We start from the raw sequence: 27734 nt of genomic DNA, 5'->3' as shown, positions 1-27734 counted from the left end.
TTATGAGAGAGAACAACACCGCGCTTGGAAGCATCACAATTCCCACGAGGCGCCATACAACCGCCGACCTCCTCGCATCCATCTCGGAAATCTCTTGTAAGCAGCTGAGGCGGCTTGCCGCTGAGGCGCATGCGCAAAGCGGATGAAACCGCTCAGTCGGTAACCAAAGGAGCCGCAGACACTACAACTCCCAGAATGCCTTTGGCTTTCAGGCTTGCTCTGTTGAGGCTGTCATTTACTACCACCACCGCCACCGGGCCCAGAGAAGAGGAAGGAGGAGAACAACAAGATGGCGCTGACCAGGTTGGTTTCGTGGCTCCAAGCGAGAGATCCTTAAGAAGAGGGTCCAGGTTGCCCCTTCCTTCCCTGAGTTAGCTCTGTTTTTAACGTCGTCCCGGCTGTTCGTTGACCGTCGTCGGTTACGAAATGGTTTGGGTTGTAGGGAAGTTACGCCAGTAAGGCCTGGGCTGAGCCGGGGATTTTCCTGAGAGCTCAATCCGGCCGCCTCGCTGTTTTACCGGGCGGCCTTTCTCCCTCTCCCCCTTTCGGTGCGTCTAACTACAGTTGCAAAGCCCTTTTCCGAAAAGGAAATTCCAGCTCTATGGGGAGTGGTGGGCTTGGTTGGATGACCGGCAATCCAGAGAGAGAAGGGAAGGTCTTGGCTGCCCGCTACGGATAGATTGAGTGGGGTGGGGTGGGGGTAATGTGCGCTGTGATTCAGAAGTGGGGTTGGATTAACCTCTCTGACGACCACCGTGGGCCGATTATTTCCTATATCGGACGTAGGTTAGTCACTTGGTAACTGCTGCATCAAACAGCCATAGCTCATTGGAAGAGCACATGCTTTACGTAAAAGAGGTCCCAAATCCAGTCCCCTGTATCTCCAGATAGAGCTGGGAAAGATTCAAGCCTGAAACCCTGGAGAGCCACTACCAGAGACAGTCAAGGCAATACTTCGCTAGATTTCAATTTGCGTTGCTGCAAATAAAATGTTTCTTGTGGAATCTGTTTACACCTTCACTTGCAACTCATCAGGGGTATAATAATCAAGGGCTGTACCTGCATGCATGTATGAACCAAGCAAAAAAACATGAAAGCCATGTGAATGTCTTCATATGATATCCGCGCACTTGTATACATTAATCATGAGGACTACATTCAACAACATGCGATACATCAGGAACTTCCTTTCCCCCTGCAGTTCCTCTCTTGAAGTCTGCTTCGGAGGGTCCCATAATCCTCCAGAGCAGATTTTGGGTGGCTGCAGGGGAGATACTATAAACCGTGGCATCATCCTGGACAGGCTCTGCAGGTTGAGGGTAGAAGACACCTGCTGAGCCAATGTACCAAATTGTATTGGGTGACTGCATGTCATTGTCATGTGGGGTGTTGCTGGGTACTCTCATTTCCCAATGCTGTTTAATGTCAAACAGAATCAGCTGTAGTTGCCATGATGAATGATCTTTATTGGGAGAGAGATAGGGGAGTACAAGCCTATTCATACTCCTTGGTCCCTCAGTTAAATATTGTTGAGAGTAGTCATTGGGTGATTTGGGGCATGATGACACCCAGATCTCTTTCTCTGTGTCTTCTGAGTCAGCTGTGGTTGTTCAGGTTCTAGATCAGTGCCTGGAAGCAGTGGTGGGTCTGGATGAGGACCATTTGGTTGATGCTGACAAGTTGGAGACACTGCATGTGGGCAGCTCCTATGTCCAGTAATTAGGTAGGTTACCTGCTCTGGACAGGGCTACACTCCCCAGGTGGACTTGGTGACTAGGAGTGCCTTTTACTAGCTTCAGTTGTTCCAGTATAGGGATAGATTGGTCACAGTGATCCATGCATTGGTAACCTCAAGATTGGATTACTGCATTGCATTCTGTGTGTGCCTTTCCTTGAGACTGGTCCAGAAAATGTGGCTAATGCAGAATTCAGTGGTTAGGTTGCTGAATGGGGCAGCCTACCTTGAATTTATTACACATTTCCTCAGAGAATTGCAGTAGCTGCTAATATATTACTGGGCCAAGATCAAGGTGATGTTATTGACATTTAAAGCCCTAAAAAACTTGGGACCAAGCTCCCTGAGGGACTGCCTTCTCCCTTATTAACCTGTCTGTTCACTGAGAGATACAAATCAGGGCCTCCTGGATGTCATGTCACCTGCATAGGTACATCTGACAGCAACTTGGAGGAGGACTTTTCTGTTGTGCCCCACCTTTGGAATTATCTTTCCCCTGCAGTGTGATAAGTTCTATCCTTGATGGTGCTTCAGCATCTGTGAAAAATGCAGTTTTACCCAGGCATTTGCTAATTTTTAATACATACTTCAATATTTTTTTGGTTTTTTCTTGTCTTCATATTTTATTTTAATTGTTTTAATGAATTTTGTATAATGCCCTGTGACTTTATAATCAAGGGTAGTATATGAATATTTTAAATAAATAATAATCGCAGAAGAATTGGGTGAGGGGGTGTTGCCTGTCTCTGCAGAACAATTGGGTGTTCAAGGGGTGGGTGGGTGTCACTTTGTGTGGTCATCCAGGAGCTGGTGTTCACTAAAATAGGTCTTTTTAAAATAAAACCATTAGCACTTGGAATCTCATCTTTGTGCACTTCATTTCAGGAGTTCCATAAAACACCATAGCACAGTTCTCAACTTGATGAAGAGATAATAGTTATATTTTAGGCTGGTTGCCACTGGAGCTGCTGTTTGGCATTTGCCTACTACAGAGCTAGTGGTAAATTGGAGAGAGATGTTCCATGTTTTGGAACCTTCATTCCCCTCACATATGAACAGTTCATTTTTGGCATGTGGAGTGCAAAATGGAGCTATATTCTCATTTTCCTGAGCCTGGGAATAATGTGTCTCATTATGAGTACATATGGTACTTTATTGAACTCAGTGCTGGACTCTACTAATCTACTTTGGCGTTTGTATCAGCAGTGATCTGAGACGTAGAGAAGAAAATAGTTCCTAACAGCAAACCATCATGTGTTTCTTACAGGGTAACCAATAGCACTTGGAAGCTCATCTTTCCTACTCATTTGGTGAAGTACAAGCCACATGATAGGGAAGGTGCACTTCATTTCAGAAGTTCTAAAGAACACCATAGCGTAGCTGTCGACATGATGAGGAGACTGTGGTTGTAATTTGGCCTGGGTGAAGAGCGATCCACTGAAAATCCCCAAACAGAGGGAAAAGTAGTCCTTCTACCTTGTTGTAATTGCCATCTTTCTGAAAAGATCAGCACTACATTAACATTGCAAACAACTTCTCATAATCAAAGGCAGAACTTTCGTTCCTTTGTGAAATATTTCGATGGAAAAAAGAATATTGGATGTGTTATCTACCTTTCTGTACAAATAGAGTGCAAATATTAAATTTCTCCTTTTCTGTTTGCCCAGTTTTTTACCAGCACCAACACAGCTATCTCAGGACCAGTTGGAATTAGAAGAGAGGGCAAGATCGCAAAGGGTGAGACAGACTGCGTTGGTGTCATCACGAAGGGAGCCTCCCCCTTATGGTTATCGGAAAGGATGGATACCACGGATGTTGGAGGTAAATAGTAATGTGCACAGTTCTAATCACGAATAATGATTTCATTTACGTTTAAAAGATGAAACCTTGCATTTTGAATGTAAGGGCCTTTAACATGCATATTCCAGTTAGTTTCTCTGTTGCTCTCTGTATCCTAAATAGCACCTACCATATTGTTAGTGCTTGACCAAACATTCCCCACCCCAAAATAGTAATGAAGTTAAACATATTTCTTGGGAAGCTGACTAATATATAGTCTTTGTGGGCTGGTCTCTGTAGGAAACGGAACTAGATCCACCCCTGATTTTTATACTGTTGTTTTATACTTTGAATGTTTTTAATTTTTGCGAACCGCCCAGAGAGCTCCGGCTATTGGGCGGTATAGAAATCTAATAAATAAATAAATAAAATGATGCAGCAGGGCTCTTACATTCTTCTCTCACACAACAGAATATTTTATAAGGATGTCTTGACATGGAACAAAAACACTAAAAACTGTTAATATGCTTCCTTTTCACAGAATTCAGTTTAAATTTGACAACTGCATCAGCCCAAGGTTGTAGCAGAAACATCTATCACAGGGATAAATATGCAGGCTATCCTGTAAATGATGAAAAGTTGGGAGACAAAACATGGTTTTAGAAATTGCCCTGAATGTGAGAATCAGTGAGGTCCAATGGACAGAGCATGCCTGCCCAACTTGTGACTCACCAGTTGACCACAACCTACCAGCCATGTATTGGAAATACCAGAAGCTTGATAAATCTCCTGCTTCCCTAGGACTGCAAAAGCAGGGGATTGTTGAACATTTGACAGAACAAAATAAATGGCAGGTGCATTGCATTTACTTGGTGGGTCATGTTATGCAGACCTGGGATGCCTGGATTCACAGCTCATCTATACTACACAATCATTGTATGACCTTGGAGAAGTTATTATCTCTTGGGTTTGGTTCCTCGATGGGTGAAATGGGAATAAAACGCTTCACATGGCTACTGTGAGAGCCTAGAGGTTAATGATTGTGAAGTACATTGAAAAGGCTGGAAGAGTGTAGCACTAATTTGTTTAGAAACGTCTTTCAAAACCCTGTAAAGAACTGCTGTGGAAAACCTACAAGATATGTGGTTACTTTAAGGCTATTGCCCAAAAGAACTCAAAAGGCAAATAAATTTTAATATCACATAACTACCACAGACTTAAAGAATATATGTAGTAAAAGAAAACTGCTGTACAGTAACCGAAAGCTGAATTTATCAGCTGTAGCACTTACCATTTCAATTTCTTTTCTTTTCAGTTCCATTATTTGGTTTCCTTTTTTAATATAATCAGAGTTTTAGGCTGCAATCCTATGCACACATATCTGGGAATAAATCCCTTTTTTACTCCATAGCGTTTACTTCAAGGTAGACATGCATAGGATTGCACAGTGAACTGCTAATTAAAGGATTCTACATCTTAACCAGCTGAATCGTGGCTTCAAATAGCACCTATTGATCTCTTATGCCTGTAGTTTTTGAACTGGTAGTTCTGTGGGGGGGAAATTAGGCTCCGTTTGAGGCAGTACTTGGGATTGAAAAAATATATAACAATCCTTGAGAAGTGCTTTTTGAAATTACAAATATATTTTAGACAATTTTTTTGTGACCTTCCTCATAGTGCCTTGTGTCTGGAGAAGCACAAAGTTGCTACCACACACATGTGGTGGCTTTTCATTTTCCCCATTCTGGGAACAGTGCCCTGCACACACATACCCAAAGACCCTCAAATGTCAGGGGCCCTCTGGGATAGCACCACATCTGGTGCAATATATTATCCCCAGATGGTGCTTTGCACATGGTCGTCTGTGGATCTAAGCCAATGTTTAAACATCTTCCCGTAGTGCAGTACATGTTGTAAGTGAATCATTCTTTTTAATTGCCCTACTTTTGAGGATTTTTCTTTTTTTTTGCATTTATGTATTTTTAAATGTATACAAAAAGTAATAGCACGACACTTGCCGGCACTAGTTACCACTTCAAATAAATGCCAGTTAAACAATTATGCAACTGATTTATAAAATACCCAATTATTTTACTAATTATCACCACAATCCATCCTTGTATGATGATGCTCCTGTTTTCCTCCATTATTGGAAAGATAAGCATTTCCACATTTTAAATATTTTTTACCATATCTTATAATATTCCAATTCATTGTTATTGACGGTATTTCCTCCTCCCTCCCCACTTATTGAGCGTTTTGTTGCAAGCAGCAACAAATAAAATATTGTTAACATTGTTTCTGACATGCCTATGTATGGACACTGCCACTATATATGTATTAGATCTTTAGCATAGCTGCAACACCCAGGAGGGTCTTTATTGTGCAGGCAGGGGGAGGTTAAGTCTCACTAATGTGACATTGCACCATTATTTGAGATCAGTTTGGTGAGTAAATAGGACAGGGCTTTCTCATTGGTGGCACCTAGGCTTTGGCATTCTCTTTCCCAGGAGGTGCATCTGGTTCCATCCCTTTCTTCCTTCTGACAGATGGTGATGACTATCACTTTCCAATTGGTAAGCCAAGGAGGATATATACCAGCGTATTAATGACATTGAGTTACAAGATCATATAGGAGCAGCAACCTGATATCCTGAACTTAGAGATAGAGGGCAGGCTCTCCTTCCTGCAACATATTTAACTTCTTTAACTATTCCAAAATACAGGAAAGCGTTCACACAGGCTAAATTTAATGTGCTTCCCTCCGCATTTTTGGAGAGTAAATATAATAATATCCCATATTCTCAGCGCCTATGCCCCTGTAAAGCTGACATGATAGAAACTGTGGACCATGTATTGCTGTACTGCTCCTTTTATTGTGATTTTCAGCATACTTCCATCACTCCTATTTTACAAGGAATACCTGGGAGATCTGATGTGTTCCATACAGACTATCTTTTAGCTGATCAGAACTCTCAGATAACCTCCAAGGTGGCTAAATTTTGTGCTGCTGCAATTGCTTGTTGGCGTGGGATGATATCATCTGTGATAATGTTTTAATCTCTTAAAAAATGTGGGACATGTACTAATTAATTGTTATCATATACTGTTTTATTTATAGTCCCATTTTATTCCGTCGGTTTGGTAATATATGTGCTCATATTGTTGTGTTGTTTTGCTGGTCTTGTGACCATAAGTAAATAAATTCAAATTCAGATCCAATTGGCTTTTTATGAAGATCAAGTTCCTTGTTTCTGTCCATACTACTTAATGCTTGATTCATTTTCTTGTAATATTTTTGCTGTTTTGTATCTAAATGGTGGTTTTGTGCTAGTGGAAAGCACTGTTGCTCATGCAAGGTTTTTATCTACTTTGGCCTTCTGTGCCATATACAATATTGTTTAGAAAAGTTCCCTAACCCTCAGGAACAGCCTTTCAAGAGTCTAGGGTGGATTGAAAAAAAATGGACGTCCTACATACCACGAGTGGAAATGCTTTCTGCTAGCACAAGGCTCCATTGGATATAATCTTGCTTTCCTTTGTATGGCGCTTTGTGAGCCTTTCAGCCAAAATTCAACAATATATACATAACAAAAGAAGCAGCAGTGTGCTGGAGAGCATATAGTAATTTATAAAGATGAGAATGCAAGGTAATTATTTCATGTTCACTGACCATAAATATACCATATATCATCTCAAATATTACTTCCAAGATCATTGCTACATTTAATCCAATAACCATTATTATCTGCACAAGTTATCTCAATATGATATATTTTTTAGAAAATAGCTTTATTGGTCCTTCAATTTTTCAAAAATAGTTTGCCCTGTTAAGACATTTCCATTCAATTTAATATTAACCCATAGCTGCAGTAAAATACTAATTTTTAGGTACACCTACATTTGGACAACACAATAGTCAATGGTGGGTTAATAGTCAACTCCACGGTTGATTATCAAGAGGTACCCACACAACATGATTATAATCAACCATGGAACGGATTAAGGCCAGTATCGAGTTGACTATTAGTCAATGGTGTGTTTGATTAACACATTCCCCGCCCTCTCTCAATCCTCCCACTGGTATCTCATCAGCCATTGCGAGTTCTGCTAGCTAGTCTAAAGCGGCTGCTGCTGCTTTGGTTGCTCTTGCCAGGAGCCTCTGTGGTTGCTGAAAATAACCCAACTGTGTGCAACGAAATACTCAACAGTGCCCAACACACGACATGATAACCAACGATTGTTTAAATAATCAACTTTGAACAGCATTGGTTATTTCCACCAAATAACCAACCATGGTGAGAAAAAGTCCCAATGGATGACACAATAACCAACCATTGACTATTTAACCCACCCTTGGTTATCGTGTCATCTGAACCCAGTCAGTACGTTAGGATTACTTGAAATCAAAGTTCCGATATAATCTCATTTAGTGCAGCTTGAACAATGTTTTGTTAATCTTGGAAAATTAGAATACATTTGAAAGTATACAATTGCTGATTAATTGCAAATAAAATGCGTGTAACCCATTCCTAAGCATGTTTTGTCCAAAATAAGCCATAATGGCTGCAAATGGGATAACAAAAATGCTTAGCGTTGTAGCCTTAGGTTCGTATAGTAGGCTCCGGATCTATAGAACTGTGTAACTAGTTATTCTTTGTAATCTCTATGCATCACACATATGGGCGCTGTGCCTGTGCAGAGACTCAATTATTTATTTTATTTTTTATTTTATTTATTACATTTTTATACCGCCCAATAGCCGAAGCTCTCTGGGCGGTTCACAAAAAATATTTTTTGTGAACCGCCCAGAGAGCTTTGGCTATTGGGCGGTATAAAAATGTAATAAATAAATAAATAAATAAATAATTAAAACCATAATAAAACAACCAACAGGTTAAAAGCACAAATACAAAATACAGTATAAAAAGCACAACCAGGATAAAACCACGCAGCAAAATTGATATAAGATTAAAATACAGAGTTAGAACAGTAAAATTTAAATTTAAGTTAAAATTAAGTGTTAAAATACTGAGAGAATAAAAAGGTCTTCAGCTGGCGACGAAAGGAGTACAGTGTAGGCGCCAGGCGGACCTCTCTGGGGAGCTCATTCCACAACTGGGCTGCCACAGCGGAGAAAGCCCTCCTCTTAGTAGCCACCTGCCTTCTATATTAGGAACCTTCTATAGCTTACAGATTTATTGGAAGAACCATCCCCCACCATCCCAGTGTGCATGTCCCAAGCGGGTTCCTGCCTATGCCCTCAGTTTTCTTTTGACTGCCATTGTGGCAGCCTCATAGTGAACCTTATCGGTTCATTGCCTAAAGTATACCCAAGAGCTTTGGATCTGAACCACGGTTGCTGCCTTTTAAATGGGTATTCCTGTACTAATGAGATTGACTTTTTGCCTCTTTTGCCCTTACCCTAATGACTTCCACTTTTGTTTCTGTATAGGATTTTGGAGATGGAGGCGCTTTCCCAGAAATTCACGTTGCTCAATATCCTCTGGATATGGGCCGAAAGAAGAAAATGTCCAATGCATTAGCTGTTCAGGTCGATGCAGAAGGAAAAATAAAATACGATGCTATAGCTCGGCAGGGGCAGTCAAAAGACAAGGTAATAGAATTCTTAAATGTTTCTGTTTGGAGCATACATACGGAAATTGGTATTACCTCATTTAGTTTGCTATTTGTGATGTAAACTGGTAAAAAAAATAGTTGTGAGCAACTCATCCAGCATTTATAAGTCCAATAAAACAGCACTAAAAATGAGATGTATATCTAATGTATAAAATACATAATGTATAGCAAAAGTTAAGCGACTTTTCTGACTTGCTACACTCTAATACAGAAATACATTAATAGTGTCTGTGTATTGTAAAAAGGTGACCAGTCATGTAAGGGCTTATAGTCAAGATTGCAGAGGCCTGGTTTTCACATGTAATAAAATGAAGTGATAGAGTCAAATGTACCACTTCAGTCTTCAGGGTAGCATTCAAAAATGATCTGTCTACAATCTGAAATGATAGAGTCAATTTTACCTACTTAGAACTTCACTCTCCTACATATGTAGACCTAGGCCTTAGAGTGTTTCCCTCGAGTGATTAAGGCAGAGGTGATACATTTCATTCTTGCAACTAATTATTAAGGGATTTGGTGCTCACCATACTGCTTTGGTTGCCTGCCCATTCCATTGCCAATTCCTTAGGATCAAGGGTAGCAGAAATTGGTGTCTATGCTTAGCTTCATTGTAGAATGGGAAACCCACTATAGAAATAGATGCTTTGCCACCACTTTACTTGGATCCAAGAACTTAAGGACAACAATGGTAGAGATTGCTATATTGGCCATCTTATTAGTCTACGTGCAAAAGTTTGTTCTGCCTTGTTTACTGTTTCTTTTCATAAACAGTGGAATCATGGCTTGAACTTATTCAGAGTATACTCATTTTAATGTTGAGAGAACATCTTTGTCTTCTCTCATTTCCTGGGATATTTTGAGCTCCTCAAGTAAGCTTGGTTCTTCATGCTTTGAGATTCTTGGGGGTTTTATAGTTAATTGCCATGAAGAAATATTGCTTTTCACATGTCCTTCACTTGGCTTTGTGAGATGTACTTCTATTGATGCTCATTTAAGGGACTGTTAATTTTGAGATACTCGGATGAAAATTAGTAAATGGCTCCTCTGCTAAATTATTATTTGAGCTGCAGGTCTGCTTTTATAGCTATGCAAATGCCATCATGATGGAGAGCTGCTACTCAGAGCAATGTTTTGAAAAACCTCTGAAGTATTACTGCCTGTTACATAGGTGAAAGAACAAGCCACCACTAAAGACATGACATGGTGGCATGACAGAAGTATCTTAGTGGGGCCACAAAGAAAAATGTGTTACTGTTTCTGCTGAATCCTGGCAGATTTTTACACTGTTTCCCATTCTTCAAAGCTTCCGTACAAAATAAAGAGCTTTGAGCTACTATTTGGTATCCTGTGAGCCATGGTAAATGCTATATAGCTTATTTTGGTAGGCCCAGCCTTTATACGTGTATCCTGATGAGGCACAATTGCCTAATCCAGGTGCTGAATGGAGAAGTGGGCAATATTTCTTGAATATTAAGAGGCAGGGCATTGCAGAGACGCTCTTAAAGTTTTATCTTAGTTTTTACAGGAAAAAGCTACACAAAGCATATACAAAAACTGTAGTGTTGACAGAAAACATAGTAAAACAGCTAATTAATAATCGTTCATTAATTAAAGCACATTGACACAAGCATGTTCCAGTTCTCATTCCTGCTTCAAATATTAATAAAAGGTAATCACTCTAGTTTAGATGTAACACTAAGACATAGTTTAGTGTTACAAGAATATACCTCAGTTAGCTTTGGGCTTGTCCCACCCCAACCATGAGGAGATTGGAAACGTTTGCTTCCATTCTAGATTAACCACAGTTTAATGTGTGATCTGAACCCAACAAACTGTGGTTAATCATAAATATGGTTAGTAGAAAAGCCAGTTTTGCATGCCAGTTTGTAGTTGGTTCGTTTCCACTAACCACAGTTAAGATTAGCCAGTTTGTCAGGTTCAGATGATAAAGTAAACTCTGGTTAACGGAAAACAGAAGTAAAAGCTTCTGAACTGTTACTCACAGTTGCACCATAGGAGAGTGGGGAGCTATATGTTCCTGAGGTTCAGAGTGGCTTGTTTTCATAACAATAAATTGTGGTTTAGAATTACTTGCAAACTAACCTCTATGGGTGGTATCTACCAAACATACTTCATGTTTGCCATTTGTGCAACTTTCAAAGTCTGACTTTGCCTTTTCAGAATAGATGGATGGTGTATTTACTTGCAACTGGGACATAGGGCACAATCCTCTGGGGATGCCAGTCAGCCTCTGAACTCGGAGGCCAACCAGCATTGTATGCAGAATGGGAGGAACGTGGAGGCAATCTTTGCTTCCATGCTCCTCCCACTCTGCTTTTTTGCTAGATGAGCTTTTTTGGCTGTCTAGCTGGGGCTCTGCGGAGTGGGAGAGAAGAAGGTTGGAGATACTGGAGGATTTTTTGTAAGCTGCCCTCACCAGCCCCCTCCACGTCCACAGACCTACCCCATTTCCCTCCTCTCTGAAGTTGGTTTTGCAACCTCGGAGAGGCAGCCAGCATGGTTCTCTCCGCACCGGCTGCAAGCAGGAGGGGACAGGGAAGTAGCACTCCGGGGTCCGAGGTCCAAGCGCTGTCTTCAACCTCAGATCCAGGAATCTGAACTATCCTATGGCCGCCAGACACTGTCTAGGGCCATAGGATTGCTCTCCCCATTGACATTTTTATCTACCTGTTATGTTTTGATTGTTATTTTGTATTTTACTGTTAGGTGCCTTGAACCTCAGTTGGTATTAAGGCAAAATACAGATTAACAAATAAATAATACATTTATTTATTTATTATTTAAAATATTTATATCCCACCCTACATCACTAAGATCTCAGGGTGGCGTACAGATAAAAACATACAGTTAAAAACAAATTAAACCATAATCCAAGTTAAAACAATATATAATTTAAAAGCAATATATGCAGTTAAAACAGTTAAAACAATGTGCCAGTGAGTTTAACCATCAAAGGCTTTATTAAAAAGCCATGTTTTTACTTGGCGTCGAAATGTAATCAATGTTGGCGGCAATTGGGCCTCCAAGGGGAGGGCATTCCACAGTCAGGCGGGGTGCCACCACAGAGAAAGCCCTCTCCCTTTTCCCATCATAACGTATATGTTGCATTGGTAGGATGCGGAGAAGGGCTCCTCCAACAGATCTAAGGTCTCGGGCAGGCATATATAAGGAGAGGCGCTCTCTCAAGTATCAAGGTCCCAAGCCGTTTAGGACTTTAAACGTCATTACCAGCACCTTGAATTCTGACAGGAAGCGTATAGGCAGCCAGTGCAGTTCCTTTAAAAACCAGTATTACCCTGTTTCCCCGAAAATAAGACAGTGTCTTATATTAATTTTTGCTCCCAAAGATGCGCTAGGTCTTATTTCCAGGGGATGTCTTATTTTTCCATGAAGAAGAATACGGTACACATTTATTGTTGAACAAAAAAAAAAGGTCTTATTTTCGGGGGGATGCCTTATATTACAGCGAGAGGCAAAACTGGAAGTAGGTCTTATTTTCGGGGGATGTCTTACTTTCAGGGTAACAGGGTATGTGGGCTCTGTAAGATGTACCTGCCAGCAGTCTAGCTGCTGCATTTTGCACTAGCTGCAATTTCCGCGTCATCTTCAAGGGCAGCCCCACGTAGAGTGCATTGCAGTAGTCTAATCGGGAAGTTACCAGTGCATGCACTACTGTGGCTAGGTTGTCCCTGTCCAGGAAAGGCCGTAGCTGGCGGATCAGCCGAAGCTGACCCCAAGTACTCCGTGCCACAGAGTCCACCTGGGCCTCCAGTGACAATGATGGATTAAGGAGTACTCCCAAGCTACGTACCTGCTTCTTCAGAGGGAGCGCCACCTCATCCAGAACAGGTCGCTTACCCACTTCCCGGACTCGGAAACCACCAATCCACAGAGCTTCCGTCTTATCAGGATTCAGCTTCAGTTTATTGGCCCTCATCCAGCCCATTACAGCCTCCAGGCACTGGTCCAGCACCTTCACAGCCCCAGCTGACCTAGCTTAACTACTGCAAAATAATACATAATTTTTGCAGTAGTTAATTCCAAATTCATTTTTTTTAATTGAGTCATGACTCCAAAGACAGTATTAATCTCACCACTAGGTTAAGAGCCTAGAAAACAGTTTGGTTGATGTCTTGCTCAGTTCTAGAAAGAACAATTAGCTTCCATCTTCACTAGCAATAGATAGACAAAATATATTCAAATACAATATGAAAGAATTCCAGATACTTGATCACTTGAAACTAGACTCTAGAATCATGGAATTTTTTAAAGTGCTATGAAGGGCTGGCAGTTAGGAATTTTAGATACATTTCTAAGCTTATTTCTGATGTGTTTAGTGCTTATGCAGCCTGCTCTATATTGGAAAGCTAATCCAATTTTTAAAGCTCTAGAGGCATTCTGTATTTTTGTCAACAGTATCCCACTCCTCTTAGTGCTGTTTTCAATGTTTCAGGTCATTTACAGCAAGTACACAGACCTGATTCCAAAGGAAGTTATGAATGTCGATGACCCTGAGCTGCAAAGACCTGATGAGGAAGCTGTCAGAGAGGTATTGTACTTAGTGATGCACATAACTATTGGAACCACTTGCATTTTGTCCAAGTGTTTAATGTAACATTTCTGATTGCAGCTTACAGAAAAGACCCGAGCAGCCCTGGAAAAGTCGGTCTCCCAGAAAATTGCAGCAGCCATGCCAGTCCGAGCAGCTGATAAACTAGCTCCAGCTCAATACATTCGGTATTGGATACTTTTGGATTGTTTAAACCTTTTTACATAGAAAGTTTAATATAAGGCCTTTTTGCAAGTGTAAAACAGAATGATTATTCAAGGGCACAAGCAGTTACACAAGTGTTAAGTTATTGCTGTTTAATGAAATGTGTTATTAGCCCTGTTGCAAAGAACATAATGTCACTATGCAGAGAAAACAGTGTGGCTGTATGTGTTTCTTTCTTGGCTTATTTCTAGAAATGAATTTTTTTCTTGATAAATATGAGATGGTCTTTATGCTCCATAAAAGTGACTAGCGCAATTATGTCTATGAGGCTCATTTCAAAGATATGAGTCCAGGGTGTAGTGTATCCAACTGGAAAGATTTTTTTACTGTCCTACCAGTGAAATTGGAACATCAGGTTCAGTTCTGTGATTGAAACAGAGCCTACTAGTCAATATGTGCACAGTTTCAAAGCACAGTGACTTTTCAGCTAATTACATGTGCTCATTTCTGCACTTCTGTTAAGGTGTATCTTGGCAAACCAGGGTCTGTGAGCAAAACTGAAATGCTGATAGTCAGTAAGGGGAAAACAGAGCAAATGGTAAGATTTTCTGAATTGATAGCCAAATCCCTGGTTTATTTTTTTCAGATATACACCATCACAACAGGGTGTGGCCTTCAACTCTGGTGCAAAACAGAGAGTTATTAGAATGGTGGAGATGCAAAAGGACCCCATGGAGCCACCAAGATTCAAGTGAGTTTCTGAAATCTATGGTTCTTATGCCATAGAGGGTTGGGTGATGGAGACTTTAAATTTCTAATTATGCTATGATTTTCACACATTAGAATTAACAAGAAAATTCCTCGTGGACCACCATCTCCTCCAGCTCCTGTAATGCACTCTCCCAGCAGAAAGGTAATCGCTTTTCAGCTGTCCTCTTTTTGGACTTTTTTGTCATCTGATGGATGGAATATGGCGTGTTCAGTTGTGTGTTACAATAGACAGTCTGTTGAGGGCCGTTGGACAAGAACTGTTTTCCCTCCGCCTTGGGAAATCATAGGCTCCCACATTTTGAAACAAGATGTAGAATAGGATGAGTTTGGATCCTTGGAAAATGTAAATTTGGTGCTGCCTATGTAGATTTTGCTTCATGCTCCGGATGTAACTGCTGACTATAGTTGTAGTTCTCATAATTATAGCAGTTTTCGCAATTTTATAAGTGAGGTCCCCTGTGATTCTGTTTGGGGGCAGTACTTTTTAACTTCTTTATAAATAACCTGGAGATAGAGGTGAGCAGTAAGATACCCAAGTTTGCTGATGCCAACAAATTATCAGGGTGGTGAAAATAAAAATGGATTATGAAGAGCTTCAAAAGGATCTCCCCAAGCTGGATGGAATGGGCAACAAAATGGCAAATGCAGTTCAATGTAAGTAAGTAAACAGTGATGCACATGGGGCAAAAGATCCTGATTTGACGTATTCATGGATGTGGTCTGAGCTAGCAATGATTAACCAGGGAAGAGATCTTGGGATCCTAGTGCTCAATGAAAAAATCAGTCCAGTGTGTGGTTGTTGTGAATAAGGTGAATTTCATGCTAGGGATCATTGTGAAAGTGATTAAAAATGAAACTCCCAATATCCTAATGCCTTTATATAAATCTGTAGTGATACCACACTTGGAATACTGTGTGCAGTTCTGGTTACCACATTTGAAAAAGGATGTTGTAGAGCTGGAAAGGTGTAGAAAAGTACTATTCTGTAGTCAATTTGCCATGATAAACCTTCTTTGTTCCTGTTAACTGCTTGGTAATGCGGTGTGGTTTGTAGATGCCCAGAATGTTCTTTGGGCTACTCCTTGCTGAAGTAGCTTTCAGAGTCACCAGTGAAGTTTATATGAATTATGCTCACCTGGCCGGGGTGGGGGGGCGTTTACATAGATGTTCCTGTTTTGCAACTTGGCCTGAATGAATTGATTCCTCCCCAAGTTTAATATATGCAAGCCTTCCCCAACTGGTTGCTCTCCAAAAAATTTGAACTACAATCCCCAGTATTCTGGCCATGTTAGCTGGGGCTGATGGAAGTTGAAATTGAAAACATCTGGAGGGCCCCAGGTTGAGGAAGGCTGATATATACAGTTTAAAAATTCAACTGATATACTCTGAATTGCTGAGAAGAACTTCTCTTTTACATACAGCTTGAATGAACATGACAGTTGCTGGAAAAACCATTTTGCTGTGTGTTTTGTTGACACTTGCTATTTGGCGTTTCATAATTATTCTGCCACTGTATTTCAGAATGGGAAAAATCCCCCTCCCATTGGTAAAAATCTAAAATCTTTATTTCTTGTCTGTTCAGATGACTGTGAAGGAGCAACAAGAATGGAAAATTCCTCCTTGCATTTCAAACTGGAAAAATGCAAAGGTAATTAACTTGTCATAACGTCAGCCTCTAATGTTGCATCCTGCTGGGAAACACCTCAAAAAACCAATATGCAATTTGAATGTTACTTGAAAGCATCTAAAGTTGAGTAAGCCAGCTGCTTTCAGAAAGGGGATTTAAATGATATGCCTTGGCTCTCTTTCTCCCTATATACTAGAACTGCAAAGATGACAAGAACAAGGAGCGTGCTAGAAAGTCTATTGCTCTTTTTCAATGGTCAAATGTGTTTAGACAGAAGAAAATATTTAAAATTCTCATAGTACTATAGTGTGCAGGGTATGAAACTAGCTTGACCTGAAGCTCTTTAGCCTTAAGTGCCAAAGGAATTGCAGTTGCAATTCTTTATCAAGGTGATTATAGGTGTTGGACCTACAAGAACTGGAATCAACCCCAACTGTAATCACCACTGAGCCATAACCTTTGTAGTGTGACCTTGGTCCTGTGGCGTAATGTATGCCTCCTAGGATTGTTTGGATAAACTGGGACCACCACCACCCTTCCATGTGTGCTGCACTAAGCTCCTTGGAGGGAGGGAAGAATACAAATGTGAGAAATATAAAACCCTTAACTGGTTTGCATGCAAAAAACGTGTATCTCAGACAGTGAGAGTATATATCCACGACCTTAATCCAACTTCTGAGGTGCATGATGTTGCTTAGGAAAACATGTGCTATGACAAACCAGTTTGTCTTCAGTTGCCACAGCCGCCTTTGTGTTTTTCCTACTGTGTGTGAACTGTTTTTCTCTCTTGCAAGGACCCTGTGTTGTCCTGTTCAAAGAAGAAAAGAGACCAATTCTGTTGACAGTTCAGTGCTTGCAGGGGTGGGGAGAGTAGTGATGAATTCCTGTGGCTTTTTGGATCATACTTTGTCTTGTTGAAATTTCATAGTAGGTCTTACTAAGACAATGTTGTACTGCAGACACAAGGGCAATGCTTTGTCTGATGTTTTGCATAAACTCTTAGGTCATAGAAACAGTGGCTAAGATTCTCCAGAAATACAGAACAAGTAGGAAAATAAAGATAATTTTTAAAGCCACAGTTTGAACTAATGGAATATCATCACATTAACTAATTCCACAAACTGGGAATTGGTATATGTTGCAAATGCACATTAGCAGTACACTGAAGGGTTATTTGTTTTTGTTGTTTTTTCATTAATCTCAGCCAGAAATGAAGAGCTGAAAACAATGCATCTAGTTATTCAGCTACACAAAGAGCAGGTTCACTGGAGCATTCTAATGATGAGTAAGCACCAGAGGCAGCTTTCTTAGCACCCCATGTCTCCTTTTGGTGATTGTGTGTTTGTCTGTTTTTACTCCAGGGTTACACTATTCCATTAGATAAGCGTCTGGCTGCGGATGGCAGAGGTCTGCAGACTGTACACATCAATGAAAACTTCGCCAAGTTGGCTGAGGCTCTTTACATTGCTGACAGAAAGGTCAGACCATTGTTTATTCTCTACTGTGCATCTTTTTGAGTGATTTGATTCCATGGAATAAATCTGAAGAGCATTGCAACTTTTGATCAGTTGCTTGGAAACAGAACTTTATGATAGTGGTGTAGAATGGACTCTACACCACAGGTTATCTGGTTTTTTGATTGGCCAAAGGGAGGAAGCAGCAGCCAGGCACCTCTCCACCGTGCCTGGGTCCAGCTCCAGCTGAGAGCCCCCTCCCTCCTGCTGTCAACTGTAACTGCTGAACTTTGCAACTAAGATTGTAGTGCCTGAATTTGCTTTCCTTTCCCCCCTCCTCCTCCTCCCTCCCAATCCCCTTTCCTTTTGTGTCATGTCTTTTAGATTGTAAGCCTGTGGGCAGGGACTGTCAAGAAATACTTTTGTAAGCCGCCGTGAGAGCCTTTTTTGGCTGAATGGCGGCATAAAAATCCTTAAATAAATAAATAAAATAAATCTCATTGCTAAAGATTTGGGGTTGTACATGTGGTTTTATTTTGCAACTCAAAGCATAAAGGTCAGGTCTTCTGCTACTCTTCTTACTGTTTTTATCCCTCTGAATCTTGTGCAGGCTCGTGAGGCTGTAGAGATGCGAGCCCAGGTGGAGCGGAAGATGGCCCAGAAGGAAAAAGAGAAACATGAGGAGAAGCTCAGGGAAATGGCCCAGAAAGCCAGAGAGCGAAGAGCTGGAATCAAAACTCATGTAGAGAAAGGTACCACCTTCCCATCCTCTTGGGTGTTTTCATAACATATTCCAATAGCACATTTGTACTGGACTTTGAAGAGTTTAATGAACTTCTCAGGAAGACTACCACAAATCTGTAGTAATCAAGGACTACTTCATTCTGCCAATCTGTCTCTAGATGCAAGGTGCTTCTCATGTGAAAAGCATGCCACTCATGTGGAAGCAAGTTCCATTTAGTTCAGTGGTACTTACTTCCAAATAGGATTGCAGCCTTAAGATACTTCTTTTCATAGCATATAACCTTTGGTGAACATCTGTTTCATCTAAAGATAGATAGGAGAAGAATGTACTATTTCTTGTACTTGTGCAGAAATTTATTTATTTTATTTATTTATTGCATTGTTATACCGCCCAATAGCCAAAGCTCTCTGGGTGGTTTACAAAACTTAAAACCATAAAAACCATTCAAAATATAAAACAAACAGTATAAAAGCATAATATGAAATACAAAATAAAAACACAGCCAGGGTAAAACCAAGCAGCAATTAACTTTATGTATTATATTTTATTTAGTGTTGTTCCCCACCTCGATCCAGAGGGAGATGCGGGTAATAGATGATGATTTCAGGGACTTTAATTTTTTGAAAACTTAGTCCAGTTTCTGCCATGGTATTGATTACTAAATCCACATAGTGATGACTGTGTATCATTTTGAATCTCAAATGTATCTGTAGAGGATGGAGAAGCAAGAGAACGTGATGAAATCAGACACGACAGGCGAAAAGAGAGACAGCATGACCGGAATATTTCCAGAGCGGCCCCTGACAAAAGGTAAAGTTGTTCAGCTAATGTACAATTGGAACTTACCCCTTGACAAGTGAAATGGAAAGTGTTGTAGAATAATATGCATGCAAATCTAACAACAAATCAGCATCTCCATTTTGCTCTTTCGTACTGCACTACTTTGTCAGAATGTAGTGTGGCACATTCTTAAGAGAGTGGTAGGAGTGTGCCTTCAGAGAAAGTTCTTGTTTGTGTATGTATATATTCAAAGTTTTGTATTCTTCCTGTGGTGTATTTTGAGGAAGAAGCTTTGATAGGAGGCAGGAAGGCCAAGACACTATAGCACTGTTTCTTCAGTTGTTCCCTATCCATCCCAAAGGAGGGACTAAAGGTGTACTAGGATGCCCCACATAGCCCACCCTACAGCTGATAGGAGCAAGGGAATTCCAGAAGTATTACTGTTGCCTGGAAAACAAAAAAGAAAATCTAGAAAGGAGTATAAACTATTATATTCATACACTTAGATAAAGGTTTGCTGTTTGAAGATGACAGGCCCCCCTACCCCACTGTATCATATAGATGTTTTTCCTGCCTCCACCATTTACGTCATCCAAACTAGCTGTCTTTCCTCTAGCAAATTCTTGGATGGTTGACATATTTTGAAAAGTACCTTTCTTCGTCTTACTTGAAGACGTGGACTAAAATCCAAAGAATCATGACACTTCTTCCATAAACCTAAGAGAACTTTAAGCTTGACTTTTTTCTGAATCAGCACCCATAATCTTGTATGGTGAGCTATTTTGGTCATGGAAAGGTCAACTTTTTGAAGAAAGAAAAAGCCAAATGATCCATTGGGCTAGTGCAAGCTTGTTGTGTGGGCTAAGTAATTCTTTAGATCTAGCAAGTGAACACTGCATCCCCAAATTATGTCTGGCCAAATCCCCAATGTAGAACAACACCTACGGAGAATAGAAATGTCAAAGGTCAAGCTAAGAGTCACGGCTTCTCTCACATGGTTGATACTACTGTAACCTAACAAAGATACAATATTGTTAACTCAGGTCAAAGTTGCAGCGGAATGAGAACAGAGATATTAGTGAAGTCATTGCTTTGGGTGTTCCTAACCCTCGGACATCCAATGAGGTCCAGTATGACCAGAGGCTCTTCAACCAGAGTAAGGTAAGTAAATCCGAGCTACACCGAAGCAAAAAAATAAAAATACAGTGATTTTGGTTGGATATATAGCACAAACTTGTAAATAATAGAGGGATTGTACAACATCACCAATATACTGAGTAGCTTATATTTATCTCCTGATTTTCCAGGTGGTTCACTGTTTAAACCTAAGGAACTGTGTGGTTGTTTTAGCAGTTGAGTCCATGCCTGTAATTATCCAAAATTTGTGTTGCTACATACTTGCAAACTCAGATTAAACAAGTAGGGAGCTATGAACTTTTCCCAAGTGTGCGTATAGAACTGTGTCATTGCTGATGAAAGTATTGGTAGGAATTGGGATCTGGGGATGCATATACTCACAGGGTTTTTTGGCAACGAAGGGGCAGTCACCATGTACTGTTGAAGGGTACTGTTGCCTGGCAGACCTAGGGAAGGTGCAGGCAAGGGGCCCCTATTAAGACAAGCACTGTAGCCTGGGTTGGAATGTCCCCATCCAACTATATATTGGAAGGACTTTGGTGTAGGAAATCAAGCTGTCAGCATTTCCTCCAAACAGTTAAAAGCTTCTCCTCCCTGCAGTCCCAGGATTCTAGGATGCCACTGCCTAGAGCTGTTGGGTATATTCAGCATATACGTTAAAATGAAAAATAAGTACCTTAGTGGAAGCTAATATACCAGTAAACCCCTCTATATGAGGGCAATGTTTAGAGATGGCTATGCATGGGGGGAAAGCCACATGGCAGCAGCCTGCAGAATTCCTGTCAATTGAGGACAAGTTTTGTTGCATTAGTGTTTCAAAATTATGCACTTTCACTTAAGTTAGAGAAATAAAGTAGCACCCTCAGATACCACTATAGAGGAAGCAAAGGGTTGTATCCAGCTCTAGGTACAAGGTTGTTCAAGCACTAGCAGGACAGCAACTGCAAAGACCTAGACTAATGAAGTTATAATGAGTTGGCAGTGGCTTGTGCAAGCAGAACCAAAATATTGAATTTAATACTTGCAGAAATCTCTGTTTCTTCCTTGTACAAGTGGTAAAAACTTTGTACTAACAGAGTGATGCCATTGGATACAATCCTAAGCCTACTCCCTAGTGCCCAAAACGTTCTAGAATCAATCCATCCCTTCATCTGCATAATTCAATCCGGTGTCTTTTTTCTTAGTCACCATAGTATGTAACAGTGTTGGGAACTGGCCAAATGTAACATGCTGTGATAACCAGTATGGGAAATCTGGGCAGGATCTACACTAATGCTTATAATGGTTATGACAACTGTTCAGGCCCAAGACACATTACATATACAGTTTTCATACCGTTTTAAAAGTGTCATAACCTACTTGGTGTAGATCGGCCCCTCTCAGTGAATGGTACTTTTCTGACTTTGACTAGCAATCCATCTAATGCAGTTAGGAAAGTTTATTAATGTTGACTTTTGAGGATATTTTTGGCAGATGTTCAGGTTAGTATCCACATAATACAGACCAATTTTGTGCTCTGATAGGGTATGGACAGTGGCTTTGCTGGAGGAGAAGATGAAATTTACAATGTCTATGACCAGCCTTGGAGAAGTGGTAAAGACATGGCCCAGAACATCTATAGGCCCAGTAAAAATGTGGACAAGGACATGTATGGTGATGATTTGGAGGCACGCATAAAAACTACTAACAGGTATGAAAACAAAACAATCTGTTTTTTCCTAATTGTGTTTTTTCACCTAGAACACTAGATATATTGCTTTTTTCTACTCTCATAGGTTTGTTCCTGACAAGGAATTTTCTGGCTCAGATCGCAGACAAAGAGGTCGAGAAGGACCAGTTCAGTTTGAGGAGGATCCTTTTGGTCTAGATAAATTCTTGGAGGAAGCCAAGCAGCATGGGGGCTCAAAAAGGCCTTCTGATAGTAACCGTCCTAAAGAACATGAGCATGAAGGCAAGAAGAGAAGAAAAGAGTAAGGAATTGGGGTTTTTTTCTAGATAGTGAAACTGAATTCAATACTTCAAGCATTTTAAACAGACTGCAGAGGATTGTCTTAACCAATTGGCAGCTCCTCTGTAGTGGATATAATGCTCCACGAGTCTTCTAATAGGACACTTTAACCCATGGAACAAAAGGGAAGGAAAAAAATAGGACCACTGGATTACATAGTTTCTGCATCTTGGACTCTAGCTGTGCTGTTTTCCTTTGTTTCTACATAGCTGGAGCTCTGTTACCTTGTCTTCAGTTTGGAATACACTGCTTGATTTACTTTGTTCTTAGTTAAAGCTGGTTATTTCACCTGATAATACTCCCCTTGTACATAGTTTGCCCTGCCTCAGCTGTATTGTACTTAAAAGGGGGAAGGGTACTGTGATTTACTTGCTGTGATTGTATAGTTCATTTTAAGCTTAGAGAAACAGCTGGATTCAGTGAACTGAGAATACATATCCAAGTTTATTTTAGTTTCTTTACAGTGAAATAAAGACTCCTTCCTTTAACTGATGTCAGCAATTCTTCTGTCTGACCGTTCGCTTGAAAAAAGGTCATTTTTCCGATATTTGACATCAAGCTGAAAAAAATAATAGACACAATTACTGAAAAAGCAATGGAAGAAATAAACCATATCCATTAGAATTCTGATATGCTTACAAATTCTGCACAATTTGAAGCCAATTCCTTCACAAAGTTTCTGTAAGTTTCTTAATCAAGGCTCATTTCAAGCTCTTAATAAACTTTTTTAGCCAAAAGAAATATCTGATCTGCTTATTAATGCAGATAACCTCATAGGTGAGATTACTCTTATAATTTTCAGGCACAGATTCATAAATAATTGAGCTGTACACATTCATCATATGAAACCTTTATGACTATACTGGTTTTGAATTCTATATAAATAACTTTTACAGACAACATGTGGAAGATGGTTTGAAATGTGCAATAACTAGGCTACTTAGTCATGTTCTCGGAGACATTTGATGTTTACCCTAAAGTGATGTTTACCCTAAAGTAAATTGTTAGTTCAAGGCTAAAACATGGAACTCAATATGTACAAAATACAAAGCCGTTTACCTTAACTCCTTCTAGGATATGAGAGTCTTTCTGCAAAGTATTTTTTAGACCTTCTTCTGTAGAAAATCCAACCCAGCAATAACTTTTGTGGAATCCTGTTTCTTTATCCTAATCATCCAAGAAACAAGTACATTACTTAATACACTTGAACAGGTTTTCACTTTTAAATCCTACATCAGTGGCCAACTACTGCTTAAATGTAACCTAAATCAACCTGTTTGCACTTCCCATATGCTACCTGCCCAACAGTTATCTAGAAAACTGGGACTCAAAAGGTAAATATTTACTGAAGCACACAAAAAAAATCCCCTGCCATTTCTTCCACTGACTACAAGAACTGATTTGTTGGAAGCTTACTAGTTGCTTTATACTACAGGGTTGAGAATTTCATGGGAAATCTAGTTTTGGACTGGACACCGGTAATTACTGTTTTTTAGCCAGTTTTATATTGGTATTTATTGATAAATGGAAAGCTGAAGCTGCAATCCCAGAACCCCTCACCACCACGTGAGCCCTGTTGAACTCAGTAAAACATGGTTCTGAGTAGACATGTATAGAATTGCACTGTAAATTAATAAAATACTACACAGAAAAGGGTTAACTTTTTGGGTGACATATTGTAGTTGGTTGCTAATACCAGAGACCAAAATATATATTGTACTTTGTGCATTATAGCCAATGCTGTGTACTTAAGTTCTATTGATTTCAGTGGGAGAGTTAAGTACAAACGTATAGTGATTTCAATGGTATAAATTTAAGTGCTCAAATTTGGCTGGATTATGCCTATTGTAAGGTATGAAAGGCACATATGTATATACAAATCACTTTCAAATACACCAGCAGCGATGGAACAGGATTGTTTTGTATATATTTTAAGGAGGGAAATGTATGTTCTTCAAAGGGGATGAACTGTGCTTGAGTTTTATATTCTTTGGATATTGGTACCCGAGTGCCAACCACAATGTAAGAAGACGCCCTTAGATACAAATGTGCATTGAAAGGCCATACAAAGAAAGAGTTGGTAAAATGCATGGAGAGAACAAGACCAAATCATTGATGACTTCTACTAAACGTATGCAGATACAGTTCTGAAGGTGACAGCAAAGTTAATACTACATTGCCTAGTGGTTTAAATTTTGTTTTGAGATGTCATAATTTTCAGATGCATTTTGAAAACACCAAATATATACCGACAGATATTGTTCAGTATGTATATTAACATGTCAGTTTTATTTTTTGTACCCAACCATGGGTTGTTTCCAATTAGCACATGCCATTGACAGAACATCTTCCATCAGCAGAATGGGGGACGGCAATACTTCTGCCTTGCAGCCCCCCCCCATCTGCTCTAAATTGTTGGGGGGGCAAGCAGTTCTGGAGGGGATTTCAGGGAGGAAATTAGTGGAAATCCACTTACATGACATTGGATCTGCTCCTTAAATTTAATGTATTTTATACAATCACAATTTAAATACATAACTAATACAATGAGATGTAAGGCTAACAGTATTAAAATATGATGAGTTAATTCCCATTGTTTTTTTGCAGTTTAGAAAAACTAGTTTTTTAGGGGCAGGTACCCTGCTGCCTTGGTCAATATCATATTAACTGTTAGGTTTAAAAAGAAAAACCCCTTTGGTATATAAGAATTGGCCTCTTGATCTGTCAAATACCAAAGCTCAAGTACCACTCAAACAACAATTTACTTTGGATGCAGTGACATAATAAGGATACTCACAAATGGCAGGTAGCATTTTTTCACAGTGCCAAACTGAGCAAAATATTCTCTTAGTTCATCTGCAAAATAACAATAATCATCATCATCAGAGGGAGGGGGAAGAGTCAACAGAATGCATGCCATTCATGTCTGGCTCTCAGTTAAATATTCTGATGGACCCCCCCCTCTCCTTTGGTGGACCCTTATGGGCTTACCTATTGGCAGCTGTGGGCCAAAGCGGACAGCAGCATTCTGAGAAGCTGGGCTTAGCTACCATCTAAATCTCTCCATAAATTTATGCGTGTTGTGGGAAATTTAAATGGTAGCTAGACCCAGCTGCCTGGGCTGCTCAAGAGTGTCAGGCGGGGGAAGAATGTAAACGACACAGGGCAGACAATTAGCAGTATGACTTCCTGGGAAAGTGAGCCCTCTGCGGCTGCCCCAAAATGCTGCATGCTAATATTAGCCCTGAGGTTATTTCACAGTGCATTTCTGTCCAAAGTTTTAAGAAGCCTAATGCATGGGAACAGACACACCGAACTGCATCACTGCCTACTCAGATACTGTATTTCTATATACAATCCTCAAATGGACTTTTATGCATGGATTGTATTTGGGTAATTACTGTGAACACCATATACACTATGGGCCCTCTTTCATCTGACTTTAGCAATTGCTTTGTGCTCAGATGGTTCCTTTCTCAGGTCTTATAGCTAGACCCCATGACTGTTTCAGCCCATGGGACAATTTGGCTGCAGGCAAACATGTTGTGGAACCATATGCCAGCAGTGGGTGAGACCACGCCCATGACAGCATTGCCCCAGACTCAAAGCATACCATACACACTCTTCCCTCCTGAAAATGCCCCTACTGCAATTAATTTTTTTAGAAGCCTAATTGCAGTAGGGGAGGAGCAATTTTTAGGAAGGATTCCAGCATTAGAGAAGAAAGAGGAGGGTTAGCAGCAACATCCCCTCCCCAAATGCCCCATTGCTGCATTTAGACTTTCCACAGACACCAAGGGAAACTTTAAAAGCCTAAACACAACATGGTTGGAAGGGTGGGTGGAAGCAGGGGAAAATATCCTCTCTCTGATCAATTGCTGATTGAAGACAATGATTTTCATCTGGGGGTGAAAGTGGTGCAAGAGCCTGCCGGAAAAGCTGGCAGCTCAGATAGGTCTTTTCATGGGCTCTATTCCACACTCAGGCCAGAGATTCCCTATCCCTGACTTCTAACATTAATAGCAAAAGCCATAGATGCTCCATAATGCATGAACCTCACATAAGCTGCACTTCTATATGGTCACGTTTGTACCTCTGCTTCTAATAACAAAATTCACAAAGAAAACAAAATGCATATAAGCATTATAAAAGCACCCTCCCAAATCCATTAGGAGCATATAAAAATCACAGTCAGTTAAATGACAGATTAAACCCAAGCCAGTGTGTAGATGGGGAGAATCAACTATAAGGGCTCTATGCACACTACCTTAAATTCCGTAAAAGAAAGGTTAGAGGGTGTTGGTTTTAAAAAAAGTGATATACAATAGCTTTTACAGTTGTAAATGTAATGTCTACAGCTCACTTCAGATAGGAGCAAGTATAATGGAGTGTAGGGGATAAAACCTAGGTTCAAAAGCTACTGTCTATGAAACTTGTTGCCTGGTCTTGGCCATACCATGCATCCCTGGGAAGGGCAGAGCAATAATGTAGAAGACACAACATGTTGAGCAGGGGGTTGGACTTGATGGCCTTATAGGCCCCTTCCAACTCTACTTTTCTATGATTCCCCACACCAAGATTTTCCCATACATTGTACTGAGAAAAATGAGCAAGTGTCTGTTTTCCTGTAATTAAACACACGGATGTGTCGCAATACAGAGCACATTGTTAAAGAGGCCGGTCCAACACTAAGCAAACTAGGTTATCTTGGGCATGACGTACTGCATGATAATATGGTTCTGAATGTTCGAAATACTTTCAACATACTACCTCTTTCTAAGGTAAGGCTCGATAAGGAGACTGGTGGGCTCGTATCAAATACTGAGACAAAACACTCCAGAATTGCAGAAAAGGAGGGGAGGGGAAAAGGAAGATATGCCTACAATGGATCCTGCGTGGAGTGGAGAGGTGGCAGAGTTGCAATGGTCTCGATGCCTCCGCTCTGCAAAAAAGAAGTAGGAGTACGACCCCAAGAGACAATCACCACCCTCCACCCAGGACATCGACCCATCTCTCCCTAGCCTGTTTCTCTGGGATGTTTGAAGCGGGAAGGAAAAAAGAGCCTTGCAACCAACCACCCAAGGTGGCGAGGAAAGAGATCCCATCGCTGGCTAACGGGCTAAGACGACAAAAGGGGCACTTATCACTGTAATCACACCCCATCACTCTCAGAAGGAAATAAACGTTTCCCTTTACTTCCTTTCCTCACTCACTCACTTCCAGCCACGGTCCAAGGTACGCGGGCAACGAACACCTCGAATGCCCGCCGAGAAGACCTTAGCGCCGCCATCTTGAAACTAGAGGGAAAAAAAGACTTGCGGCG

At 40.5% G+C, this 27734-nt stretch overlaps 2 protein-coding genes across 2 annotated transcripts; one reads left to right on the top strand and one right to left on the bottom strand.

Moving 5' to 3' along the window:
• Nucleotides 1–213: 213 nt before the first annotated feature.
• SNW1 (SNW domain containing 1) lies at nucleotides 214–22899 on the top strand. Its single transcript, XM_063117917.1, has 14 exons — nucleotides 214–303; nucleotides 3403–3556; nucleotides 8970–9131; nucleotides 13629–13724; nucleotides 13806–13912; nucleotides 14536–14640; nucleotides 14733–14802; nucleotides 16243–16308; nucleotides 17649–17765; nucleotides 18352–18493; nucleotides 19200–19296; nucleotides 20310–20427; nucleotides 21927–22093; nucleotides 22179–22899. Exons 1-14 carry the CDS (start codon nucleotides 290–292, stop codon nucleotides 22375–22377), a joined length of 1614 nt encoding a protein of 537 aa, XP_062973987.1. The 5' UTR covers nucleotides 214–289; the 3' UTR covers nucleotides 22378–22899.
• SLIRP (SRA stem-loop interacting RNA binding protein) lies at nucleotides 22837–27734 on the bottom strand. Its single transcript, XM_063117918.1, has 4 exons — nucleotides 27629–27734; nucleotides 25209–25267; nucleotides 23471–23578; nucleotides 22837–22970 (listed from the first exon to the last, which is right to left on the bottom strand). Exons 1-4 carry the CDS (start codon nucleotides 27699–27701, stop codon nucleotides 22896–22898), a joined length of 315 nt encoding a protein of 104 aa, XP_062973988.1. The 5' UTR covers nucleotides 27702–27734; the 3' UTR covers nucleotides 22837–22895.

This window comes from Elgaria multicarinata, chromosome 2 (assembly GCF_023053635.1).
Source record: "Elgaria multicarinata webbii isolate HBS135686 ecotype San Diego chromosome 2, rElgMul1.1.pri, whole genome shotgun sequence".
NCBI classification, from domain to species: domain Eukaryota; kingdom Metazoa; phylum Chordata; class Lepidosauria; order Squamata; family Anguidae; genus Elgaria; species Elgaria multicarinata.
This window is presented reverse-complemented; position numbering and strand designations above follow the sequence as displayed.

Excerpts from the sequence above, each read along its gene's own strand:
- SNW1 (XM_063117917.1), top strand. Across the intron at positions 14,641-14,732 it reads ATGGAGCCACCAAGATTCAA|AATTAACAAGAAAATTCCTC; the intron begins GTGAGTTTCTGA and ends TTCACACATTAG. Across the intron at positions 20,428-21,926 it reads GGCTCTTCAACCAGAGTAAG|GGTATGGACAGTGGCTTTGC; the intron begins GTAAGTAAATCC and ends GTGCTCTGATAG.
- SLIRP (XM_063117918.1), bottom strand. The coding sequence starts at position 27,701 with ATGGCGGCGCTAAGGTCTTCTCGGCGGGCATTCGAGGTGTTCGTTGCC. Across the intron at positions 25,268-27,628 it reads ACCTTGGACCGTGGCTGGAA|ATGAACTAAGAGAATATTTT; the intron begins GTGAGTGAGTGA and ends GTTATTTTGCAG. Across the intron at positions 23,579-25,208 it reads AAAAATGCTACCTGCCATTT|GATAAAGAAACAGGATTCCA; the intron begins GTGAGTATCCTT and ends TTGGATGATTAG.